At 48.5% G+C, this 25471-nt stretch overlaps 1 protein-coding gene across 4 annotated transcripts in view; it reads right to left on the bottom strand.

Moving 5' to 3' along the window:
• Positions 1-25471, bottom strand: part of IRAK1 (interleukin 1 receptor associated kinase 1) — a 212145-nt gene that overhangs the window by 56570 nt on the left and 130104 nt on the right. For all 4 annotated transcript variants that reach the window (XR_015300637.1, XR_015300638.1, XM_086940252.1 and 1 more), the window contains exon 6: positions 3626-3690. Coding sequence is in view for 2 of the 4 variants with exons in the window: in XM_086940252.1 (XP_086796378.1) it covers positions 3626-3690 (65 nt within the window). In the remaining 2 variants the exon portion in view is untranslated. The remainder of the gene's footprint in view (positions 1-3625; positions 3691-25471) is intronic.

Raw genomic sequence — 25471 nt, 5'->3', positions numbered from 1 at the left:
TCGTTTGCCAGTGCAGTTCACACCAGGAATGACATTTCTTTATGTTACTGTGACACGTGTATTGGATTTTGGGTTTATTTGAAAGCCCGCACAGCACCACTAAGAAATGATTTTTACCACCAGTGGGCCTTTGTCAGTTCAAAAGCAACACAGGACTGTGCGGCTTCCAGTTTTCTTGTGCTTGGACAATAACCATGTTGGTGAAAAGAACGAGCACAGCTCTAGATTACATTAAAATGGCCCCTTAGTTTGAACACGTGATTTGGTTCCAAGCTTCATTTTGACATGGAGGCAGAAGGAATGTCATTTTAACTTTGGTGGTATCAAGGCCATGTTCTACTCCTGCAAGCAGGCTCAGAACTGGTTCCTGCATGTTTTCTCTCAAACAGTGCTGTCTGCAGCACACATTTAGAAACAGAGAGCTAAGGCGGTCTCTTCAGGATTGGACCAGCACGGTCTGTAGCTCCTACAATAACATAGATTTTATGTGTGAACGTATGTGCTGTGGGCAGCTCTGTATCGGCACAAACCAGAGCAGAACCTTCTGGGCTTCAGCGTGGCTGCTGAGATTCCTCATATCGACCTTTTCCTGCTATATGAGCATATACAGCTCCTTGAGGCATATTTCTGAGGACATCACCATCTACAAATATGAACAGGTGTATTGAGTACAGGACACGGATTCTAGGGGCGTCCATATGCACAGTGATATTTGCTGTCACAATCATGGCACAGGAGTTTTCGGAGAGCAAACCTACTGCTGCTCTCAGTGAAGGAGAGCGAGAAAATGTTTCGCTTACACTTACCGAGACCCTGTTCAGGATTTAGCTGCAGGCCTGCTGCCCACTACACAGTAATAGGCACTGAACAGGGAGCTAAAGCCATTTTAGTAGAGCCAAGCTCTCCAATAGAAATGAAAGTAGGCTCCAGGTTCTTTGCGGATGGTGGAAATGGACTAATGCGTGGCTTACCACAGACCACATTGTTCCTAGCAGGAGCATCCATCAGAGAAAATTGCTTAGAGGTAGAGACTGCACTTCTACTGTTTTGAATCCATAGTGCACTAAAGCAGTAGAAGCGTACCAAAATCCAGTGTTTTCCAGTTTCTACTGAAAAGGAAACGTTCCCTCTGGTATAGTTTTATCAGTTATAATCGGTTTTAATTGAAAAGCAGAAACCCCAGCTATAAAATAGTCTTCATTCATTTTCCTGCAGACCATTGATCTTTTCCTGCTACCTCTACTTGCGGCTACAGAGCCGCTGAAGTCACCAAAGCCACTTCTTGGCCAGTTTATGTGCTTTCTTACCAGACTTCTGCAGAAAAACACAACACAAGTGTTGTCAATTTCTGCAGGCTAGTATATTCAAAATGTACATCAGGGTACACTTTGACTACTCCATAGTCCATCTCTTTGAGGGTGGCACCCACGGTCACTTGTTGGCTGAAAACTCCCACAGATGAGCCCAGAAGCACCTGATAAACTCAGCCAAACTCAGTTTCTCTTCTTTCCATGTATAAATAAATAAATTAACTCTGATTCTTCTATACGGAGTATTTTTTTCTCCCTAGGTCTTTGCAAGTTAGCTTTACTTAGATGATCTTTCACTGTACTCTTCATGCCTTACACAACTCCACCATACTCCGCGTGCCACTTCAACTACTTCTCCAGAAGCATTACCCTACATTTGTTCTCCATTCACCCAATGCTTTACTCAGACAGTCTCTCTTCCAATATGTCAATGACATACCCACACTGGTTCTCAACATCTCCACATGTCTTCACTTGAGGGTTTCTCCTCTTTTCTCCACATGTCAGGTTTCTCTCCCTTTCACCCAATGCGATGCTTAGTGTTTTCCGCCCTCCTTCCCATTCCTTCCCCATCCCTGGAGGGTTTCTCCTTCCTTCTCCCCATGCATTGCCCAGTGCTTCTCCTCCCCTTTTCTCAATCCTTACCCATCCCTAGAGCGGTGTTTCCCAAACTGGGGGTCTCGACCCACTGTTGGGTTGCGAAAGTCCAAGCACAAAATAAGATGCCTTTAAATTCTGCATTTATCCTGTCACATTTGCTGAGCTTCTATGAGGGAGAGAGGTCAAATGTCAGGCTCTCTCTTGCAGCAATTGTTGCTTACTTTGTTTTTTAAATGCGGGGATTGGTACTTATAATTTCCTCTCACTTTACAGTCAGAGAAAGATAAGTAAAGTGAATTGTGTGACAATCTTGCGGAGGTATATGAAGTGTCGAAAGTAAGGTTGTAGGATGGCATTATTTTGCCACACACAACAAAATGTAAATACTGTAAATGAACTGCACACATTCAGCAGTTAGGAAAGCAAAAATTAAGCAGCACGTAAGTATGAGGGAAACAAAGATTTTAACCGGATCAAAACAAATCAAGTCACATTACTTGGTGATGCACAAATGATAAACATTCACTAAAGCACAATTTCCATGCATAATCATTTGTGTGCAATATAATTTTATAGTTTTATCAGCAGTGGCCGTTTCAATGAAAAATGTGCTGACTCTGAATGACAGTGCGCTGCCACACAATGCTTTAGGTACATATCATTTTTTTAAACGCCCACTTTAAGTCCATCAAGATAGGTGGATGGTGAAAATCTATCATTCTAAAATGGGTAGTGCTTTAAAAAGATTGAGAAGCGCTGCCCCAGAGGGTTTCTCATACTTCCTCCCCATGCCTTTTCCGGGGTTTCTCCCCCCTTCTTCCCATTCCTTACTCATCCCAAGAGGGTTTACCCTTCCTTCTCCCCATGCATTGCCCAGTGTGTCTCCTCCCTTCTTCCCATTCCTTACCCATCCCTAGAGTTTCTCCTCCCATTCCTTACCCCATCCCTGCAGTTTCTCCTCCCTTCTTCCCATTCCTTGCCTATCCCTAGAGTTTCTCCTCCCTTCTTCTCATTCCTTGCCTATCCCTAGAGTTTCTCCTCCCATTCCTTACCCCATCCCTGCAGTTTCTCCTCCCTTCTTCCCATTCCTTGCCTATCCCTAGTTTCTCCTCCCTTCTTCTCATCCCTATCCCTAGAGTTTCTTCTCCCTTCTTCCCATTCCTTGCCTATCCTTAGAGTTTCCTCTCCTATCTTCTCATTGCTTACCCAATCCTAGAGATCTCATTTTTTTCTCCCCAAGCATTGCACAGTGTGTCTTCTCCCTTCTTCCGCTCCTATCTTCTCATTGCTTACCCAATCCTAGAGCGATCTCCATTTTCTCCCCAAGCATTGCACAGTGTGTCTTCTCCCTTCTTCCTACTCTTTACCCGTGCCTAGAGAGATTCTCTTTGCTCCTCTCTCTGCCTTGCCCAGTGTTTTGCTTCCCTTTCCTTTCCATCCATTCCAGACATCCCTACAAGGTTTCTCCTCTCTTTTCTGAGTGCCTGGCCAGGGAATGTCTCATTTTTCTTCTATGCCTCACCCAAAGGGTTGTCTTCTCCCATATACACTGTTCATAGATTCTCAATACCTTTAGTGCTTTACACATTTTTTCTGCTTCTCCCTATGCCTTACACAGAAAGATGCCTCTTTCGCCACATGCTTTGCCCTCAATTTCTCCTCCGTTCCCCCATAGCTTTACAGAGGTTTTTTTGTAACCTTCTTCCCAGACTCACCCAGATAGTTTCTCAACCTCGGTGAGAAAGCTCTGCTTCACAGTGCTCCACTCCAGCTCTGCGTCCTGCATTAGAACACACAGAGAACCTTTATTTAGTCAAACACAAACGAGTTTTAGATGTATTCTTTCAACATTTTTTCAAACAAAAATACTTAGCAATTTTTTTGTTTAAAATAGTTTTTGGTGTTCTCATTCTTTTTATACGTGGTTCACAACATTTAAAAAACGACTTTGTACAAAATAAACAAAAGATTAAGCACGCTACCTATACGCTCTATGTATGAATCCTAAGAGTTGCCGCAGCAGTGCAGAAGGGTGACACGACTACTCTCAGATTAGAAATAGAAGCTGCCATAAACTGATTGGATCTGGTTTTCAGAATGCTACTTCCTTTGGGTTGCTGATGCCTGACTGGCAGGCACTCAGTTCTTCCACAAAGGATATTGGATGCAGAACAAGGATTGCTTATGTTCGATAATGTTTGATAGGGTGTTTCGGTCTTTCATTATAAATTCAGTTTTGGGGTCATGCTTCCTCCTCTCAAGGATGCCTGGGAGGGCATTTTGTTCTTGCACTAGAGACCATAGATTTCGAATGATGTCTCCTTCTATTAGATGGATATGAGGATAATAATCCAGCTGCGGCCAGAGCAGGTAAATTCACAAGCTCCATTAAACAGACAACACTTGTTTCAGCATCCAATCAGAATGTGATTTTGCGAGGAATGATCTTCGCTCATATCTACTGACCCTATCAATGACCTATGACATCAGAGAATGTGAATTTTAATGACTCGTTAAGTGCACTGTTACCCAAGGGTGTCCTTGCGCTGTGATACACAAAGAAGCTAGATTGTTTAAAGAGCGGATTGCCATTATTTTAGTACCTTCCCAAAAGGTAGCAATTGTGAAATAGAGCACAGGTTACATGGTCGCGTTAAAATTAATAATTTTTTTTAAAAGGCTAAAAGGTAGCGTGTGCAACAAGAAAGAGAAAGAGCAACTGTCCCATCTACCAGATCAGAACTTTGGAAGCACCAATAGGAGGGAGGGTGTTGGAAGAGCGCAGTTGTTAGAAAGGGACTTTATGCTTGAAGCACTAGTTACTTACCTTCGGTAACAATAAATCTGTAAGAAACATTAGTTAGTATTAGATTCCTTACCTTAGAATATCCCCAGGCGTCAGACTGGATCCGGAAACTTTTGCGTAGCAGCACCCTTGTGCGTCGGTAGGTGTCGTCTGCGGCTACGCGTCCGTCTTCGTTGGCGCCGGGATGACGTCGCCGGAGTACTTAGACGCCGCCCTCGCGCTGACGTCAGTTCTTATACACAGCTTTTTTACGCCGGAAACGCAGAGCCATGATAAAAACCAACACTGGTGCCATGAAACTAGGGCCCTGAAAGGGGATGACCTTAACCCTAGATATCGGTTCGCAGAACGGGGAGGATGGGTGGGGAGTTAAGGAATCTAATACTAACTACTGTTTCTTACAGATATATCGTTACTGAAGGTAAGTAACTTGTGCATCTGAAAGAAACAGGTTAGTATTAGATTCCTTACCTTAGAATAGATACCCCAACAATACCAACCCCGGTGGTGGGTCTGCGAACCAATAATCACACCAGAAAGTCCTGGAGGACGGAACGGCCAAAGAAGCCATCCCTCTGGACTTGGCTGTCCAGGCAGTAGTGTCTTGCGAACGTTTGCAGCGAGGCCCACGTAGCTGCCTGACAGATGTCATGCAAGGGGACTCTCCAGCCCAGGGCAGTAGTAGCCGCAGTGGCCCGAGTGGAATTGGCCCTCAGCCCAACAGGAGGCTCCTTCTTAGCCAAAGAGTAGCATGCCGATACACAACACGACCCACCGAGAGATGGTCCGTTTGTGCACCGGCCGTCCCTTCTTAGCGCCAACGTAACCAACAAAGAGTTGGTCATCCAACCGCAACTGGCGTGTGCAATCTAGATAGAATGAGAGCGCACGATTTGGGTCCAGACGGTGGAGCCGCTCTTCCTCTTTAGAGGGATGCGGAGGCGGAAAGAAGGTGGGCAAAGTGATGGACTGCCCGATGTGGAAGGCTGTGACTACCTTGGGCAGGAAAGAGGGTCTTGTCCGCAACACAACCTTGTCCGGATGGACAGAAAGGAAAGGAGGCTTGGAGGAAAGAGCCTGGAGCTCACTCACTCTCCTGGCAGAGGTGATGGCAACCAGAAAAGCAGTCTTAGGAGTAAGAAGACTGAGAGGACAGTTAAAAGTGGCTCAAAAGGAGCACACATCAGGTAAGTCAGAACCAGGTTCAAGTCCCACTGGGGCATCACGAAAGGAACAGGGGGAAACATATGAGTGATGCCCTTCAAGACCCTATTTACAATTGGGGACTAGAACAAAGAAGGCTGATCAGTTAGCCTTAAGAAGGCGGAAAGGGCAGAAAGGTAGCCCTTGATAGTGCCCAGAGCAGAGCCCTGCTGGGAAGAGAAAGGAGGAAGAGGAGAACCTCAGAAAGGGGGGCAGAGAGTGGATCCACGGCCTTTGCTGTGCACCATGCCACAAATCTGTTCCACCTGCAGGCGTATACAGACTTTGTGGAGGGATGCCTGGCTGCCAGAATTACATTATAAACTTCAGGAGGCAAGTCAAATGGCCACAACTGTCGCTGCTCAAGCTCCAAGCATAGAGGTGGAGACTGGACAGGTTCGGGTGGAGGACCGTCCCCTGCTGCTGCGACAGAAGGTCCTCCTGAAGAGGCTGACGAATCGGGGGATTGACAGACATGCTGAGTAGCTCGGGATACCAGTATCTTCATGCCCAGTCCGGAGCCACAAGGACGGCTTGGGCCCGGTCGCGCCTGATCTTCTTCAGCACTCTGGGCAGAAGTGGTATAGGCGGAAAGGCGTACAACAGACCGCAGCTCCAATTGCGACGAAAAGCGTCTCCGAGCGAGTGCCGCCTTGGAAATTCCAACGCGCAGAACTGATGACATTGCGCGTTCTCTTCTGTGGCAACCAGAAAAGCAGTCTTAGGAGTAAGAAGACTGAGAGGACAGTTATAAAGTGGCTCAAAAGGAGCACACATCAGGTAAGTCAGAACCAGGTTCAAGTCCCACTGGGGCATCACGAAAGGAACAGGGGGAAACATATGAGTGATGCCCTTCAAGAACCTATTTACAACTGGGGACTAGAACAAAGAAGGCTGATCAGTTAGCCTTAAGAAGGCGGAAAGGGCAGAAAGGTAGCCCTTGATAGTGCCCAGAGCAGAGCCCTGCTGGGAAGAGAAAGGAGGAAGAGGAGAACCTCAGAAAGGGGGGCAGAGAGTGGATCCACAGCCTTTGCTGTGCACCATGCCACAAATCTGTTCCACCTGCAGGCGTATACAGACTTTGTGGAGGGATGCCTGGCTGCCAGAATTACATTATAAACTTCAGGAGGCAAGTCAAATGGCCACAACTGTCGCTGCTCAAGCTCCAAGCATAGAGGTGGAGACTGGACAGGTTCGGGTGGAGGACCGTCCCCTGCTGCTGCGACAGAAGGTCCTCCTGAAGAGGCTGACGAATCGGGGGATTGACAGACATGCTGAGTAGCTCGGGATACCAGTATCTTCGTGCCCAGTCCGGAGCCACAAGGACGGCTTGGGCCCGGTCGCGCCTGATCTTCTTCAGCACTCTGGGCAGAAGTGGTATAGGCGGAAAGGCGTACAACAGACCGCAGCTCCAATTGCGACGAAAAGCGTCTCCGAGCGAGTGCCGCCTTGGAAATTCCAACGCGCAGAACTGATGACATTGCGCGTTCTCTTCTGTGGCGAATAGATGTAACCAAGGCTCTCCCCACTGCAGAAAGAGGCCTTGCGCCACGTCAGAGTTCAGACACCATTCGTGATCCATCCTGCACCGACGGCTGAATTTGTCCGCCCTGGCGTTCAGGGAACCTGCCAGGTGTTGAACCACCAGGGTCACACCCTGATGTTCCAGCCACTGCCAGAGGCGAAGAGCCTCCTGGCATAGGGTCCACGACCCCACCCAGCCCTGTTTGTTGCAGTACCACATGGCGGTGAACACCTGCACTACACTCCCCCGGACAGAGGAGAGGAATGCCTTCAGTGCAAGCCGGAACGCCCGCAGCTCCAGAAGGTTGATGTGGAGCCGGGACTCCGCCGGAGACCAGAGGCCTCTGATCTCCGCCTCTCCCATGTGGCCCACCCCCAGCCCTGGAGGGACGCGTCTGTCACAACTACGTGCTCTGGTTGGGGTAGGGAGAGGGATCTGCCGCTGACCTAATCGCGGTCCGTGAACCACCACTGCAACTGTCTTGCAGTGCCCTCCGAGATCAAGACATGGTCGGACAAGTTGCCCTGATGCTGGGCCCACTGAAACTTCAGGTCCCACTGCAGAGCCCGCATCCGCCACCTGGTGTGATGCACCAGAAGGATGCAGGAGGCCATCAGCCCCAGAAGCCGCAGCGTCAACTTGACAGAGACTCAGGATAACGGCTGAAAGATCGGAATCTGAGCCTGAATATCCCGAACCCGCCGTTCGTGAGGATAAACCTGAAACTGCGCCGAGTCTAGAACTGCTCCGATGAAGAGGAGCTTCTGAGGGGACACAGGTGTGACTTCGGCACATTGATGGAGAACCCCAGCAGGTGCAGGAGGTCGGCCTTAGTCTGGAGGTGGCTGACGACTGTCTGGGGCGAGCCCGCCTTCAACAACCAGTCGTCTAGGTAGGGGAAGACTGAAACCCCTAACCAGCGCAGATGAGCTGCGACCACCGCCATCACTTTCGTGAACACCGTGGGGCGCTGGTAAGGCCGAAGGGGAGCACAGTAAACTGAAAGTGCTCGTGGCCTACCGTGAACCGTAGGTAACGCTGGTGGGCCGACAGGACGGGGATATGAAAATAAGCGTCCTGCAAGTCCAACGCTACCATCCAGTCTCCCGGGTCCAGGGCAGCTAAGACCTGAGCCAGTGTCAGCATCTTGAACTTCTCCTTCCGAAGGAAGCCGTTGACGTTCCGCAGGTGCAAGATAGGGCGTAGGCCCCCTTTGCCCTTCTTGGGTACCAGAAAGTAGTGGGAGTAACAACCACACCCTACTTCTAGCCCAGGAACGCGCTCAATGTCCCCCTTGGCCAAGAGAACAGTAACTTCCTCTTGTAGAGGTTTCAGGTGATCCCCGACATGCGGTGGTACTGCGGTGGCATGGCTGGAGGGGAAAACTCGAAGGGGAGGGAGTAGCCCCTTCGGACGATTTGCAGCACCCACCTGTCCGATGTGACAGTGCGCCAGTGGAGGTGGTGATGGCGAACGCTGCCCCCCACTGGCGTCACATGGGCCTGAAAGCTCGGACTAGGAGGGTTTTGAGGCGCATGCTGCAGGGGCAGGTGTGGACTGGCCTCGCCGTTGTCCCCGACCGCCGCCACGGCGGTTTCCACATCCACCACCGCGCTGGATGGTAGTCTGCGGCCCGTGGCTGGCAAGACTTGTGGGGGCGCCCCTTCCTTGGCCACGAAAGGAGCGAAAGGCAGCCGTCTGCTGGCGCAGGGCCGAGAGGCCCAAGGACTTGGCCGTAGCCCTGGAGTCCTTAAAGCGCTCAAGCGCATGGTCTGCCTTGTCGCCAAAGAGGCGACGGCCATCTAGTGGCATGTTCATAAGGGTATTTTGGACATCAGCCGAAAAGTTGGCGGACCTCAACCAGGCGTGGCGATGAATCGCCACCGTCGTTGCCATTGCTCTGCCACGTGAGTCCGTGGTATCCAGCCCACACCAGATGGAATACTGTGCCGCATCTCGACCCTCCGCAAGGGCTTGGGCGAGTTTAGTCAGGACCCCTGGGTGTAACGGCCCAAGAGGCACGCGGTGTTGATTGACCGCAACCCCAAACTCAGGGAGGAGAATACCTTTTTCCCTTATTGCTCATACCTCTTGGATTCCCAATCGAGGGAAGCCGTCTGGAATGCGGTCTGGGAGTTACAGGCCTGGATGACCAGGCTCTCGGGGGTGGGGTGGGTGGACAGGAAGCAAGGGTTGCCCAGAGCCGGGTGGTGGCGCCTGGCCACGTTCCTATCTACAGGCGGACCTGTAGCGGGCTTGGACCAAGTGCCCAGAAGAAAGTCTGACAAGGCCTCATTAAACGGTAGCAGAGGCTCAGCCGAGCTTGCCTGCGGTTTAGGGATCTCAGTGAGGAGGTTAGTCCTCACAGCCGCGACGGGGAGCTCAAGGCCCAAGGCCTTGGCAGCCCGCGTCAGCACCACACTATAGGCAGCTCCCTCCTCCGTAGCCACGTTAGGAGGGGAGACAAAACCAGTGTCGGGCGAAGTGTCCAGACCTCTGGCCTCCCCAAGCTCACCTGCCCAGTCCTGAGAAGACTGGCACTCACGTGCCAGAGGGTCCTCGGACCCCTCCCAATCCTCCTCATCACCCATCACCTGGTACTCCGGTTCAAAGGATGGGGACGGGTCGTAGAAGTAGAAATCTCCAAGCGATGCCAGACCAGAATCGAGGGTAGGACCGGGGACGGCGATGTCCGGGGACGGCGCCGGGGGAGACACCCTGGGGGCCGGCGCCGGCGAGGTAGTTAGGTCGACCGGCGACGACCTGGATCCGTCTGGGCCCTGCGGCGTCAGGACCGAAGTCGCCGAAGCACCCGGCCCGTGTGGGGACCCAGTCGGGACCACTTGGCCCGAAGACACCGCGGAACCCTACTGAGGAGCGAGGGACCTCATGGCCACGAGGAAGGCCTTGATCTCCTCCGGCGTCGCGTTGTGCCCCGGGACCGGCGGGTGTGGAGCAGGCCGGGACGCCTGCGGCTCCAGCGGAGCTGCGGGGGCGGTGTCGCCCGAACCCCCAATCACGTCGCGCGAGCGTCTGGGGGAGTTAGAAGAGCGATGTCGCCTCTTCGACTTATTGTGCCTCTTACCTGAAGACTTAGAGCCCGAAGACTGATGAGGACTCCCGGAACTGTGGTGACTCCGGCCCCGCGACCGGTCCCTCGACCTCCTTGCGGACTGGGACCTCGAGCAGCACGGGCTGACTGCCGGAGCTTGAGTCGCTTGCGGGACCGCTCCAGTCTAGCTTTGGACGTCAGGGCCCGGCAGTCGGAGCAGGACTTGTCGTCGTGGTCGGGGTCCAGACAGTGAAGGCACCGGCGATGGGGGTCGGTAACAGACATCAGTCGGTTGCAGTAGACGCAGGGTTTGAACCCAGGCATCCCTACCGGCACCGTCTGAGTCGATGAGACTTCGAAATATGATCAAAAAGGATCGAAAAAGTTAGTCAAAAATTGATTAGGGTACAACTTTTTCCGGATTGGCCCTTGCTGGCGCGAAAAAGAGAAGAACGGACGTCAGCGCGCGAGGGCGGCGTCTAAGTACTCCGGCGACGTCATCCTGGCGCCAACGTACCAGAGCCGCAGACGACGCCTACCGACGAGCAAGGGTACTGCTACGCAAAAGTTTCCGGATCCAATCTGACGCCTGGGGATATTCTACGGTAAGGAATCTAATACTAACCGGTTTCTGTCAGATTTTATATTGCAGACAGATTGGGACCAACTTGTGAAAGGCATGAACAATTAAACATGTTGCCTTACACAAAATACGCTAATCCATAGGTAGCCAATGAAGTTTGGCAAGTGCAGCAGATGTTCTTAAAGCAATAGGAAGAGGACGGGAGCATGTGAATCTACAGCACTACATGCCAAGAACATATGCTTATAGGTTAAGTAATATAATCCATTCAAGGCATGTGTGCTGCAGATACACATGCTGTGCATAGACTGTAAAGCAGTCTTCCTCCCTAAGCGGTGGCTAGCGTGTGGGGGCTGCAGTTGTTTGAAAGAGTCTGTAGTACTGTTTGGCCAACGTTTGTTGACGTGCTAGTACAAAACCACAGTAACGTCTTGTAAAGGTGTGTGGTTCGGACCATGTTGCTGCTTTACAAAGGTCCGCAACGGGAATGCTCCCTAAAAAGGCCATAGAAGCCCCTATTTTAGGAGTTGAGTGAGCTTTAGGGGGAACAGGTAAAAGTCCGAGCTTTAGCATAGCAAGTTTGAATGCATTTTACTATCCATCTTGAAATCCCAGTTTTACTAAAAGCATTTCCAATGTGAGGAGGTGAAAAAGAAATGAATACTTGCTTAGTGTTTCTAAATGTTTTAGTCATGTCACTATAAAACATTAAAGCTCTATTAACATCTAAAGTATGAAGAGCTCTTTCTGCAACAGAGTCAGGTTGTGGGAAGAAAACAGGTACAAATTAACTGATTCCTGTAAAAAGGTGAAACTACTTTAGGAAGGAACCTTGGGTTGGTTCCAAGCACTACTGTATCTCTATGAACTTGGAACAATGGTTCTTCCACGGTTCGTGCCTGGGGCTCACTGACACATCTAAGTGAAGTGATAGCGATTAAAAAGGCAACTTTCCAAGACAAATATTGGATTTGGCAAGAACGTAGAGGCTCAAATGCAGGCCCCATGAGCCTTGTTAATACAATGTTTAGATTCCATGCTTGGGCAGGTTGAAGTCTAGTGGGAATGATGCTTTTAAGTCCTTCCATAAATGCTTTAATAACAGGTATTTTGAACAAAGATCAATGTTGTCTATTCTGCAAATATGCTGCAACGACAGCAAAGTGTAAACGTATTGAAGTGTAGGCTAGACCTGAGGTTTGAAGATCCAGCAAATACGAAAGAATTGTTTGTATTTGTGCTTGTAATGGGTTAACATTTTGATGCTGACAGTATAAGACCAATCGTTTCCATTTGGCGGCATAGCATTGTCTAGTTGTAGGCCTAGGAGCCTGTTCAATCATTTTCATGCATTGTTGCAGTCAGTTTAAATACCCACAAAATATAGGACTTCAGGAGCCATATTGCAAGGTTCATTTCCTTGGGACTGGAATGTCTGATGTTAGAGTCCGGGATTACAGAAAGAGGCTGGACACAACTACAGAGAGGGATGACAAACTATTCTACAAAACATAGTATGCACCAGAGGGTATTCATGTGAATAACATGGCGTTTCAGGCCACAGGGCCTCCATTAGCAGCGCATGGTTCAATAAAATCCATCAAAGTTGAAGAAACCCAGCCGGCTTTGCCTGTAGGCCGTGGAGGAGAGTCGAAAAAACCAACGTGGAAATTGAGATTTGCTCGGAACGCAAGAGTAACTACTCAATCGACACAATACAGCGGATTAGATGGATCTATTGAATAACCGAGGGGTGCCCAAAAGGATCTTGAACTGGAGTGCAAAAGATAACATCCGAACCCGTTGACGGAAAAAAAATATCTAACAATGGAGTCGATGCCCATGGAGTCACACAACCTTGTGACTCGAAGAAACTACTTAGAACAAAAACAAGGTGTAATCATCTGAGCCCAACACTAGACGCCACATTTCTGCATAGCATGTGTATCTACAGCACACATGCCTAAAACTGGGTTTCATTGGAGTTCAATTTGAGTGAATGATCAGCCAGTCGGAGACAGTGCCTTCATGCACTCCTGAAACCTGGCAGCAACACTGCTGTTGCGATTTTCACAAGAAATAATGAGCTATGTGTCATAACCATAACATATTAATTTGAAACGGAAAGATCAAATCAACTGTGCATAAGGTCAAATATTTATTTTGATGAGGGTCAGCTCTGAGGCATGCCGTGCACTATTTTCAGAGCCTTCAACTGAATAGGCGGCAAGTTGACTGCTTGGTCAGCAGCCATTTCAAAGCCATCCTTCGCCCAATAGTATTCTATTGGAGAGTCCAGGATGAAGTTTGCTATTTGCGCCCATTACAGCTTATAAACTGAAATCTATTGTGTCCTACAGCAGTCAAATTCCAGTGCCACCAGGACTAGTTCAATTTGCACTTAAGACCGCACGGTCATCGGGTGATATGCCATTATGAGCATTTTCATGTATGCATGTCCCTCAGCACGGTCCGCAAATGTTTGTGGCAGGCGTGTAGGGTATGGTAAACTCTACTTGGCACTAGATGGTGGGTACCATTTAGTAGTACCAAGAGGGAGAAAGAGACACTTGTGGAACAGCCGCCTTGTTTCAAGTTCCTTCTCTCCTCAAGTGAAAATGAAGCATAACGGACAAAGCTACAGGCAACGACTCAGGTTTGTCTTCATGATGCTTGTACACTCAAGCAGCCAACCCTCTGAGCGCCCATCACCGACTTCTACCAAGAGCAATTCATTTTTCACATGTCCGGATGGAACAACTAGCCAATGAGCAAAGAGATGATAGGGAGGCTGGCAAGAGAGGGATGACAAAAAGTTCTACAAAATATAGTATGTACCAGAGTGTAGTCATGTGAATAACAAGGAATATCAGGCCACGGGGCCTCCTGCAGCCACACCGACAATGTTCTGCTACCGAAGGTAAGAGGTTGAACAAGCACTGTCAGAAGAGAATGGTTATTCACCTGAGTGAATGGTAATAGTAGACCAAAGTCCCTCATTATTTGTCAACTTCTATAATTCATTGCCACTTAAGCCCTCATTATTAGCTTGCTGGTATTTGTGTGAGAGGTACTGTTGCAGGGATTCTGCTCCTACACAGAATTGTGCACAGAGACGTAGGCCCTTAGTGAATTATGGTGTACCAAAACTCACCTTAGTACCCAAACCCCCTACCAGACTAGCATCAGTGACTCATTGGTTCTTCGTCCTATAGCAAAAACACCAATGATTAGTCAACCCAGATCATGCGACTTAAGTTACCTCAGGTAAGGTGGAAAACAGGAGCACTCTTTGTTACAATCTTACACCAGGCCAAAACAGGGAGTGAATAGAGACACGTGCAAGTTTGAAATGTTTATTTATAACGCCGTGATGTCATGTGCAGCACCTTAGATAATACAAGCAAACATTATCAGAAACAAGATTGTCAGCATTGTTACTATTCCATAAAATACAAAGGGAGAAAGCATCTTACAATGCTAAAGGGAAACAGGTTTAAACTATACCTAGATTTCACCCTCCCTAGCTAGTAGATTAGTTTATAACTACAGAAGGTCTCATACGTTTACATGGGCGGCCCCATACCTCTGGTACTCCGCAGAAGTGGATCACATCGAGTTCTGCACAAGCTGTCAGCATACGAAAAGCTCTCCAAGCGTAGTGCCAGTTCATGTCTGCACAGTGCATTATTAAACGCGCCAGTATCGGAGGTGGCCGCAGCTGCATATGTGTTATGGCTAGAACGTGCGCTGATCATTCCAAATAACAGACACAGTGTCCAAGATAACCTTGACGGCCCAGGCTCTCACTGTACAGACTAAACTAGCGAGGCAGCTTAGAAATGTAGCATAAGAAGTTATTCTCATGTGAAGCAAAATACTCCGCTTTCTCTAAACAATATCGCTAGTGCGTGTCGTGTGCAAAGCAGAGCAGGAAAAGAAAACATGGCGTTTAAGCTTCTAATAAACCCATGCTAACTTAACACTGTGTGAGTCTAAGGCTCACCCCCTGACAGTACTGTGAATTTGAGAATTTCAGCTGGTATGCTGCACCAAATTCAAGTAGTCCTGCATTTTCTCTATGGAAGAGGGATTACCTGAGCAGACATGGAAATACTGGGTTCTACTACTCGGAAGGTGGAGGACGTTAGTTAGTTGCAAGGCTGGGCGGGGGTGAGGGTGTGGGGTGGGCCAGGGTAGACTTCGGTCTATCCAGGGAGAACAGATAAAGGGAAGGGTTCAGGTTGTGCTGCTGCCAGTCAGTAGTGAAGATAGTTCCAGTGTCTCCGGGCTCGCTAATATTGCAGACCCAAAATCCTGGTCTCAGATACACTTGTATTTGTAGGCTGCGTAATTCCATCAGGAGTTTTTGCTCTGGGTGAAATTCCGCCACTCGTAATGAGAGCCCTAGCCAGGAAGTGTAAATCCTATGTACATTTATGTGATCCTCATGGGACGAGCAGATGCACCATACATGCACCTATGACTCACACAGTCACTGCTATAAGGCTCTACTGTGCTGTTGTGCATCACTCTTGGTTCCAATAAAAGTGGATTAAAAAGTGGCAATTAAAGGATAAACTTGAGATTGAGATGCCAGGAGAGGAGCTTGTAAATCAAGAGCAGAGGAGTTACTAAAAGGGATCTGAGCACTTTCTAGCCCCATTTCAGAGTGAAAATTACAACTGCTGCTGGATTGATTGGTTGGGGAAAGGACAGGCTCAAGGGAGGATCTGAAGGAAATAAGCCCTACAGATCTCCAGATTCTGAATGCTTGCGGAAAGCTGCAGATAACACATTTGGCTCTAGTAGATCAGATCTAATCTGCTTGAGAATACAGGAGTCAGGAAGGCAATACAGAGGGAGACTAAACTAAGAAATGTTATCCACAGAGATTGGTCTTCCAGGTTCATGTGTTTCCTAGGTAATGAAAGGAATGAGAGTAAAATGCCTTCAGGGACTGGGGAGGGGAGAGTGGGCAAAAATGAAGTTTGCACATCCATATGGACAGAACTGTATGTTGCCCATAAGAACAAGGCAGTCTCTAGCAATGTTTTACGTGCTTTCTCATTTACAGAGAGTCTGGAATAGCACAGAATGGATTAAGACAATGGGCAAGGAGTGTTTATCATCCCTGGACTTCAACAAGGCTTCATGAATTTATTAGTTCATTCTAGTGCTCACCAATAAACCCCCGGAAATTGAAAAGGAATCACCTGATCTTGCACAGAAGTGCACAGGCTTCAGAATCCAGGTATTAAAGTAAGAGATGCTAAGATACATTCTATACAACAATTGGCTTATCACTACTTCAGCACTAAACTGGACTCTGCTCAGATTCCGACTGATGCTCAACAGCACAGTCAAGTTATGCTATTTGTTCCTCTTGCCAAGAGGAAGGTCAAGCACCTAATACCTCACGTGCTTGGGACATGCACAACATACCAAGACAATGGTGTCCAAGTCAATAAAGTCTTGTGTGATTAAGTACAGAGCCAACCATGAAACAGTAACTCCCTTGCCACATTTATAGGGAGAACAAATTCTACATAGTTGGTCACTTCATCCCACTGTTATCTCACTATGTTTGCCACAGTGTCAGCTTAGTTGATGGTTATCATCATCCTTTCTAAGTGACTTTTATGTGTGTATTTTTACCTTGTAATATCTCAATAGTTGTATGGTATATCTCTAATAATCAGTTTATTTTCTGTTTCAACAACTACACTTCCTGTGAGTAATTTTCCACTTCTCACTTATTTTCCAGCTTGCCATTTTGATCTCATTGGCTTTCTTTTCATGGTAACATTTGTATACGCCCTATTAAACAGAACCTCCCTTTAATCCTATACAGTTTAGATTATGCCTTCCATGCAGCTCGTAATTGACTATGTCCTGGTGATTAGCTGGAGATTTACAAGTGGGACGAATCATTGAAATATGCAAACAGAAGAAATGTGTCGGTGACACACAATGTCCAGTTGCCAATGTTGAGCTGCACTTTATTCCGGACTTCATCACCGCCTCACTTCGGTGTGAATACCACAAACACCGAGCAACAAGTTACTTACCTACAATAATGTTCTTTCTAGCGGCTACTCCGACTACTGAAGTTTTGCATTTTGAATTCCACCAGTCACCAGACTGGATTTGTAACTTTTACCAGCTATTGGTTACTCCATCAGACTCAGTGGCGATCTAGTCTGGCCTCCAGAAGTGCCAATCCACAGCCATAGATAGGAGCCGCAAAACAACAAGAGTACACTTCACAGAACAGGAAGGAGGGAAGTAAACAACCTGCGGTTAGATAGACTATCCACCAGAAAGAACGGTACTGAAAGTAAAACTGCAAATTCCTCACCTTGCACCACCTGAAAGGTGGAAGGAAGGTCCGAGGAGGGTACTTTGCACCAGTAAATGCTTTAGGACTAAGGGCAAAACGGTCCTCCCAGCGGACCTGAGAATCAAGGGCACAATCCTGGCAAAGGTGTGAACGGATACTCAAGTGGTAGCATTGTAGACGTCCAGCACTTGAACACCATGGTCAAGGCTATAGTGGTGGTGTTGGATCTGGTGGAATGAGCACTACGGCCATCAGGAGATCCCCTTCTTGGCCAAGACATAGCCCATATTTATCTGGTCTGTTTCTGGCCTGCCCTTCCCTTCCCTTCTTAGCACCAGTAAACCTCCGTAAAAAGTTGATCATCGAACCAGTGCTAGTTAATCTAATAAATATAAAAAGTAAGCACTCTCTTTGGGTTCTACTGATGAAGCATCTTCCCCTCCTCCTCTGAGGAATGTGATAGAGAAAATGAAGTGGTTCATGTGATGGACTGTCCCACATGGAAAGAGGACACCAACATCGGGAGCAAGCATGCCTTAATCCGAAGCATTAACCTGCCAGTAAGGAAAGTGGGATATGGTGGCTGCACTGACAGCACCTATAAGTCACTGATAGGGCATGGGGAAGTAATCAATCACAATGAGGAAGTCAGTTTTAAGGGTCAACAACCCCAAAGAGGTTCAAAAGGCATCATGCACATGGAGAATGTAAGTACCAAATTTAAAAGTCAGTAGTTCTCTTTCTGACAGATAATGTATCTAACCACAGATTCAACAAATCTAGTCCATCGCTAGGTGACAGACTGGATCTGCAGAATTCTTCAGCAATGCTCACCAACTCTGACTGATCGAGGTGTGTGGCTTTGCAGGAACTCTGTACTACCCCAGAAGTGATAAAGGAGACCGGCATAAGAGTGCCACTCCTGCGTGCTGATGTCAGTTTATTCTATCTTTCTTGTGTGCCCTTTGCCACGAAGCACAGAACAAATTGTTAGACACAATGTGCTCTTGGGATCTTTCGGACGTTGAAGAGGCCAAGCTGCAGCCTTTTTTCTGGGGCGGGTGGGGGGGTTAGGGGGCAAGGGGGATGATAAGGAACCTTCAGCTAGATCCACCAGAAAGAGCTTTACTGGAGGTAAGTAACTTGTTCTTCTGATTGATGCCACTATCTGCAGATACCTCACATTTAGAATGATACCACAGCAGAACCTTTCCAAGCACGAAGTGTCAAGGGAGTTGCCCCAAATAAGCAGCGTGACCCTCCAACCAGACCTCGCTGCCAAGGTAGTAATACTTCGTAACCGTATGCACCGATCCTCAAATAAGTAATTGGCCGATGTCAAGGACAAACCCCCCAGGCGTCGATACAACTTAGCCTCCTTGGCCTGTACCATTGGGGAGCTGCTTTTTGGCCAGTGTGAAGCAGATATTGATGCAAAGGACATCAGCCTGGACAGAGACCTCTCCTACACCACCATGCCGTTCTTTGTACCACAGAATCCCATGAAGGGATGATCGACGTGTGGTCCTTTGTTTGAATGATGTAAAAGCTTAGTATTCTTTTAGGGACAAAACAATGGAACCTCTTCATCTCAAGAGGTTTGAGGAGGGGCAAATAACACTGGTAGTGATACCAACTGGGCAATGTGTAAAGGAGTCATAACCTTTAGCAATGACTGGGTCCTCAGCACTAATTTGTCCAAAAACTGTTGGTGTAAGGTGGTTGCATCGAAAGCTTCTGTAGTTCACTCACAGCATGCTGATAGACTGCAACGAGGAAGACAGTTTCGTGAGTTAAGAGCCTTGGAAAACCGCTGTGCATAGGCTTGAAGGGCATGCACATGAGAAATGTCTTGATCACAGAAAGGCCACAAGGCAGATAAACAACCTTTCACTTTGCCCACCATAGCCCTTACTGGACTAACATATGTATAAGCAAAAGTTCAGACAGTTTGGCTTGTAAGGTGGTTCTGATTCAGGTATCACACTAGGCAACAGAACCATCCCAGCACCCAGCGTAGATCAGCTTTGAGGAAGGGTGTGTTGACTACAAGGGTTACATCAACCACCTTGGTCGACAAGTCAAACACATTTAGCTGTTGCTGCTCAATCTACACGCATGGTGGTGTGGACTGTGGAGGCTCGGATGTAGCACCTGGCACTCTTCCAGGAACACAAAGTCGCCTCAAAGAGGAATACTAAGTGGTGGATAGCTGTACAGACCCACCAGTTTTAAAATAATAGATCATCCAAATCCAATCCAGGGCCATGCGCAAGACCTGAACCCGGTCCTTCCCAACTTCATTCAGAAATCATGTAAGTAGCAGGGGTAGCAGAAATGCATAAAGGAGACGAGAGTTCGACAAAAGACGAAACACATCTCCCAAGGAGACTGGAGGTCGAAATTCTAGAGTGTAAAAGACGCAACATTAAGCGTTGTCAGTGAGAGCAAAAAGATCCACTGAAGGTGTCCCACTGGGTGAAGATGCTTTGAACTACCTGTGGAAGCAGATACCAGTGATGGTTGACTAGATGATGTTTCTTGTGCTCGCCTGCTCTGGCGTTCAGGCAGCCCGCCAGGTGGTTGCCTAATGAGGAAATCCCTTGAAGATCCAGCCACCTCCAGTCGCAGCAGTTACTAGCATAACACCAAGACCCAACAACACCCTGCATGTTGCATACCATTTAGCAGTAGCGTTGTCTGTCAGAGTGACAGGCTTGCCTTTGAAGTATGATAGGAAGGCCTGGAGGACCAGCCGAATGGTGCCATACTCTAGCAGACACATACGGTGTCTCTTATCCACTGGAGACCAGGCTAATCTCAGACTTACCTAGGTGACCCCACAACCCAGACTTGAAAAATCCATCACAATAGTCTGCTGTGGGGGGAGGAGCCAAGATGGCCGCGGAGACGGACGTGTGATCTCCCGGCTCCCTGAGCCCTTGTCTCCCGCACAATAATCCTGCTTCCTATCCTGTACCTGCGTACCGGCGGAGTGACTGGGGAAGTTTTCTGATTCCGGAGGTGTCCCTCCGGTGTCTCTACCTGCCCGGCAGCCTGAGAAACGTCGAGAGCCACGCAGGGGACGACCCTAGCCCTGGACCCGGGACCTGCTACACACAGCGCCGCTTGGGACTGCCGTGGCTACAGGGGCCGATTACCTCGGAGCGGCGCCGTCATCCTGGGCTGACCGACTGGAAAACTGGCCACTACGTTGGGCACTCGGGTGACTGGGACTGCCGGCCGATTGTAAGCCTGACTTGCTCCTTTCCACGGCGAAACGCGGCAGGGTAACCACCCATTGTTTATCGTATGCCGGGGGCGCCTCAGCAGCCGTGACTCCCTCACTGCCTCGCCTCTCCTGTGCCGATCGGCGGAGAGCCCCCCCCACTGCATGCCGCCTGCGACTGCGGACCTATCCTGCTTCGAGAGAGCGGACCATTTCCTCCTGGCGCCGGCTCTGCCTGAAACCACTGTTTGCTCCGGTGGTGGGTCCATGACGGCCGGCTCGTCTGTGATAATGGCGGATGGCGCCCTGGCTCCTGCTCGAACTCTCCGGCTTGCACCTAGTTGGGGAGCTGACTTGACTGAAACGTCTCATACCACGGAGGTACTGGAGGAACACGCTCAAATTACCCTTGCCTCTGTCTTCCTGGCTCTGACTAGACTGCGGGGTGAATGGCGCTCGTGTTTGCTGCAGCTGGAGGAGAAGATTGATGGCTGCCTGTCTGGTTCGGAATACACTCTGCCCATCCTCTCTCCCTGCTCTACTAAACAGCCTCCGCTAATCCCGGTCAGTGAAACATTGTTGCCGGGGACGTGTGGAACTAATCAGCAGCTTCGCGGTGTCAGGAAGCGCGAGCTGCATTATTCCCGCCTGTGTACTGCTACAATGTCTCTCTCCCCAACACGGAGCGCAACCTCGCCCACGGAGTTCCAGGGGCTGATGATGCAGTATTTGCCTATCCTGCCTGACTGTGCCTATCTTTTGGGGACATTGTTATCTTCCGTGATATGTGGTACTGTGGCTTTCGTCATGCTGATTTATTTAAGTGTTGACTCTGGTTGGGACTGGCGACTTTTACTCAGTCCTCGGTCTTTTCTCTATTGCCGAGTGTGGCCATTTTGTCCCTTTGTTCTTGTGGGGGTGGGCTCTCCCTTTCTTCTCGTAATTGCTGGCTTCCCTGGAGGGGCGGGCGCAGGGGGACGTCCCACATCGGGCCAGGGCTAGGTCTTACTTAGTGTGATGGATGCTTGGGCGGGCGGGGACTAGGTTGGGACTGCTCCTGGCTTTCTCTGCCTGTTCCATTAGAATTGTTCCTCCCCTTTCGCATGGCGCTGACCAATTGTTTCGCACGGCGTAGGGGTTGCAAGTGGCTGGGAGTCCGGGAGATCGGTTACTGTGTGGGCTCCTCCCCGCCTCCTTCTTTGGGGAGTGGTAGATCAGCTTGTTCTTTTCTTCCTCCCTATACTCAAGAGTGAAAATTTCATTTCTCATCGCTTTCTTTTTTCCTTTTTCTACATTTCTCTTGCTGTTTCTTCCCTTTTTCTTCCGTCTTCTCTTCTCTTGCTGTATTTCGGGTTTATAGGGCGACAGGCACGCTGCTAGGGGGGGGGGGGGGGGGTAGGCCATAGCCTCTGCATGTGTGTAGGGTGGGGGGTTATATTTCATTTTTTTTAGTTTCTATGGGACCTATTTTTTGTTTCATTTATAATTTTACCTCTCTTGGCCCATGTTCAGGCATACTGGGTGATGGGTGGCTCCGGAGATACGAAGGGGATGTAGTGCTACCCGGTAGCGTGGATAATGTGAGGCCATCCTGCCTGGTTGGGACTTGCTTATCGATAAGTGAATTGATTAGACACTGTAGACTATATTGTGTCCCACCTGCATGGGCCTTGCTCTTACTTCCTATTTTATGAGTACGGAACACCACGACCTGAACTCAATAGTGTCACAAATTTTTTTTTTTAAATTTAACCTTCATTCCTCCTGTGTCACGGTATTGCGGCGTTCTCCAGTTTGATTTCTGCTTAATAACCCTGTTCTGCTGCATTACTGTGTCGCTATATTGCATGCTATAGTGCTATATGAGAGTTCGTGGCCGGCCGGAAGGTTGTAGGCCCGTATTTGTTATTTACTTCATGCACAATAAAGGTTTTCAAAAATTTAAAAAAAAAAAAAAACAATAGTCTGCTGTGGGTGAAGTAAAATGCTGTGTGGAAGTCATGCTGGCTTCTTCAGACAATACCCAAGGTCTGGGTTGCTCGTTCAAAATGCAGATACTGCCAAAGAGACATCTGTATTGCTGAGCCCACTTAAGGCAGAGATTCCATTGCAGAACCTGCATTTGTGCCAACAGGCATGATCACCCTGCAGGAAGCTTGAGGCCAGGAGAACAAGAAGCCTCAGAACAGCCAGGGTCGGAACACAGGAACTAGCACTAAACATCTTGTTCATATCCTTAAAGTCTCACTGCAGGGGAAAAGGGATCTAAACTCCCACCATATACTGGACCACCCCCTCTAATGGGAATCCACTGCACTGGACAAAGATGAAATTTTGGTTCCTTAACAGAGAATCCCAAGGAGGGGTGGCAAGATGGCGGCCGTTAGGCTAGCGGTGTGAGTAGCCAGCTCCGCCACTCCCGGTCTGAAGAAGGAAAAGGAGAGAAAAAAGGACAGGACTTAACGTGTACCTATATCCTTCCTATGGATGCATCGATGAGAGAGGGATGTCAGCGCATTCAACAGAGGGTTTTGTCATCTGAAGCTGTTTGAAGTCGTGTGAAGAGTCTGGCTGAATCTGACCGGGCGATCTCACTGGCCTCTGGAACCGGCGGCCCCTTTCGGGTCCCCGCCCTCGATGGTGTACTCGACACTGCTACTCGCTCGAACACTTCAACACCCCTTCCAGGCTTGGAGTTTCTTCACAGTGGCTCGGGCAGTCGTTTTGGATTGCTGTTCGTAACGGCGATACTATGCCGCCTAAAAATGCAAACCCTCTTTTAAAACCACCCGCTACGTGGAGTGGTAAAACAAAACCTTCTGTTATGACTGAAGAAACAGAGGATGCGGTAGTCGGGACCTGAACATTTCCAAAACTGGTGAGTCTGCCACTAATCAGCAATTATCTGCTCCTAAGAGAGGGGGGGGGGGCGTGTAAACAAAAATAACATTTCTTCACAAACTGTACCAGCTCTATTTGACAAGTAATCAAGAATGCACGAGCGCAGCGTGGGGAAATAACTATGTCTGCTCCTTCTGAGGGACACCCGGTTCAGATAGATAGTGAGAGCAATGTGACTTCAATAATCCAAGAGTAACATTTTCGGGATACCTATTTATCTGAGATACCTGAAGCCTCTCAACCGCTTGAATCTGTGTTAGAGCTAGAGTTAGAGCCAAGACTTGAACTTGAATCTGCAATGAATGGGATTATGGGAGTCGTAGTTCCTACGACAGCTTCTTTCACACCAAATGTAGGAGTGAGTGAAATATCGAATACATCTAACACCAGGAGTAAACCTTATACCAGATGCCGGTGAAACTTTGTCAAGGCACTATGCAAGAAATCAATGACAATTTTTTTTCGACGTCTGATCTCACGTCTGATGAAAGTCTTGATAAGGATTGGGCCGATTACCCTGTTGATGACAGCAGCTTAGAGGAGGAAGCGGGACTGAGTGAAATCTCCCCCGGGTCAGCTATTACTGTTAAGAAACACCGGGTCAGAAAATCACAATCAGTAAGAAATAAATCCAACGGCTTGAATCACCAGCCTCAACAGCCCAGTCCTCTAAGAGAACAAGGTCAACCAGCAGTACTCGATTCTGAAGCTGGTTTCGAGGTGGCATTAACCATGATATATCAGACGCTGCTGGCATATAGATCTGATACTAAGACCGAGATTGCTCGTACTCAAGCCACGTGCCGAAAGGTACAGAATGCTGTCCGACGTATCACAAAAATATGCACTGATATGTCTGAGACCAGAATATCTACTTTAGAAGACGAAGTTGCCACACAGAAAAGGGAACTTGCCTCAGTTAAAGAACAGTGAGATGACATTAGTTTTAAACTCACCGAGCTTGAAAACCAATCTCGAAGGAACAATTTGCGGGTTCTGGGGGTCCCGGAAAATCTAGGTGGATCTGATGTCCTGAAATTTATATGTGAACTTTTTTCAGCTGCATTTCCAGAACTCACATCCTGGGACTGGTATGTGGTCATTGAACGTGCTCACCGTTTTCCATTTTCTATAAAAACCAGTCAAAATGAAGGTACCAATTCTAGAGCTATTCTGGTCAGATTCAACAATTTTCTGGCCAGAGAAGCTGTCTTAGATCTGGCTAGACCAGATAAAAGGCGCACTGCTAAAGGGTGTAGTTTTTTTTTTTAGACCTGATTTTTGCCAGGCAACTGTATCGAAACGCTGGCATTTGAGACAGCTGATGGCTGGATTCCAGGAAAAAGGTGCTACAGTTTACTTGCAAAACCCGGCCAAACTTAAGGTTATTGTTAAAGGTCAAACGAGATTTTTTCTCTCTGAAATCTCTCCTAAGGAATACCTAGCCTCATTATGAGTTTGAGTTTGAGTAGGGATTTGTAGAGCGCATAGCTACCCTCGGGCATCCCAGCGCTAACACGACCCAGTATTCCAAAGGGGAGGGGGGGGCGGTAAGGAAGACGGGGTTTAAGGGAAGAGCCAGGTTTTCAATTCTTTCCAGAATGATAGGAGGTTGTGTTCTCTCCTCATGGCTACTGGGAGGGTGTTCCATAGTTTTGGTGCATTGTAGGCAAACAAGCGGTCGCCGGATCTAGGCTTTTTTATTCTTGGGATGCTGGCAAGGGCAAGTGTGTCAGATCTTAGGTTTTTGGTGGACTGGTGGGGTTTCATCAGGGATCTGAGGATTGGGGGGCATTTATCGTGCATTATCTTGTGGGAGATGCACAGCGCTTTGAAGGTAATTCGCTCCTTCACTGGAAGCCAATGCAGGCTTTTGAGAGCTGGTTTCGCCGAGGATCTTGCTTTGGTTCCTGTTAGGG

The sequence above is a fragment of the Lissotriton vulgaris genome, chromosome 10 (assembly GCF_964263255.1).
Source record: "Lissotriton vulgaris chromosome 10, aLisVul1.2, whole genome shotgun sequence".
Taxonomy (NCBI): domain Eukaryota; kingdom Metazoa; phylum Chordata; class Amphibia; order Caudata; family Salamandridae; genus Lissotriton; species Lissotriton vulgaris.
The sequence above is the reverse complement of the archived record's forward strand: the minus strand, read 5'-3'. Positions and strand labels throughout refer to the sequence as shown.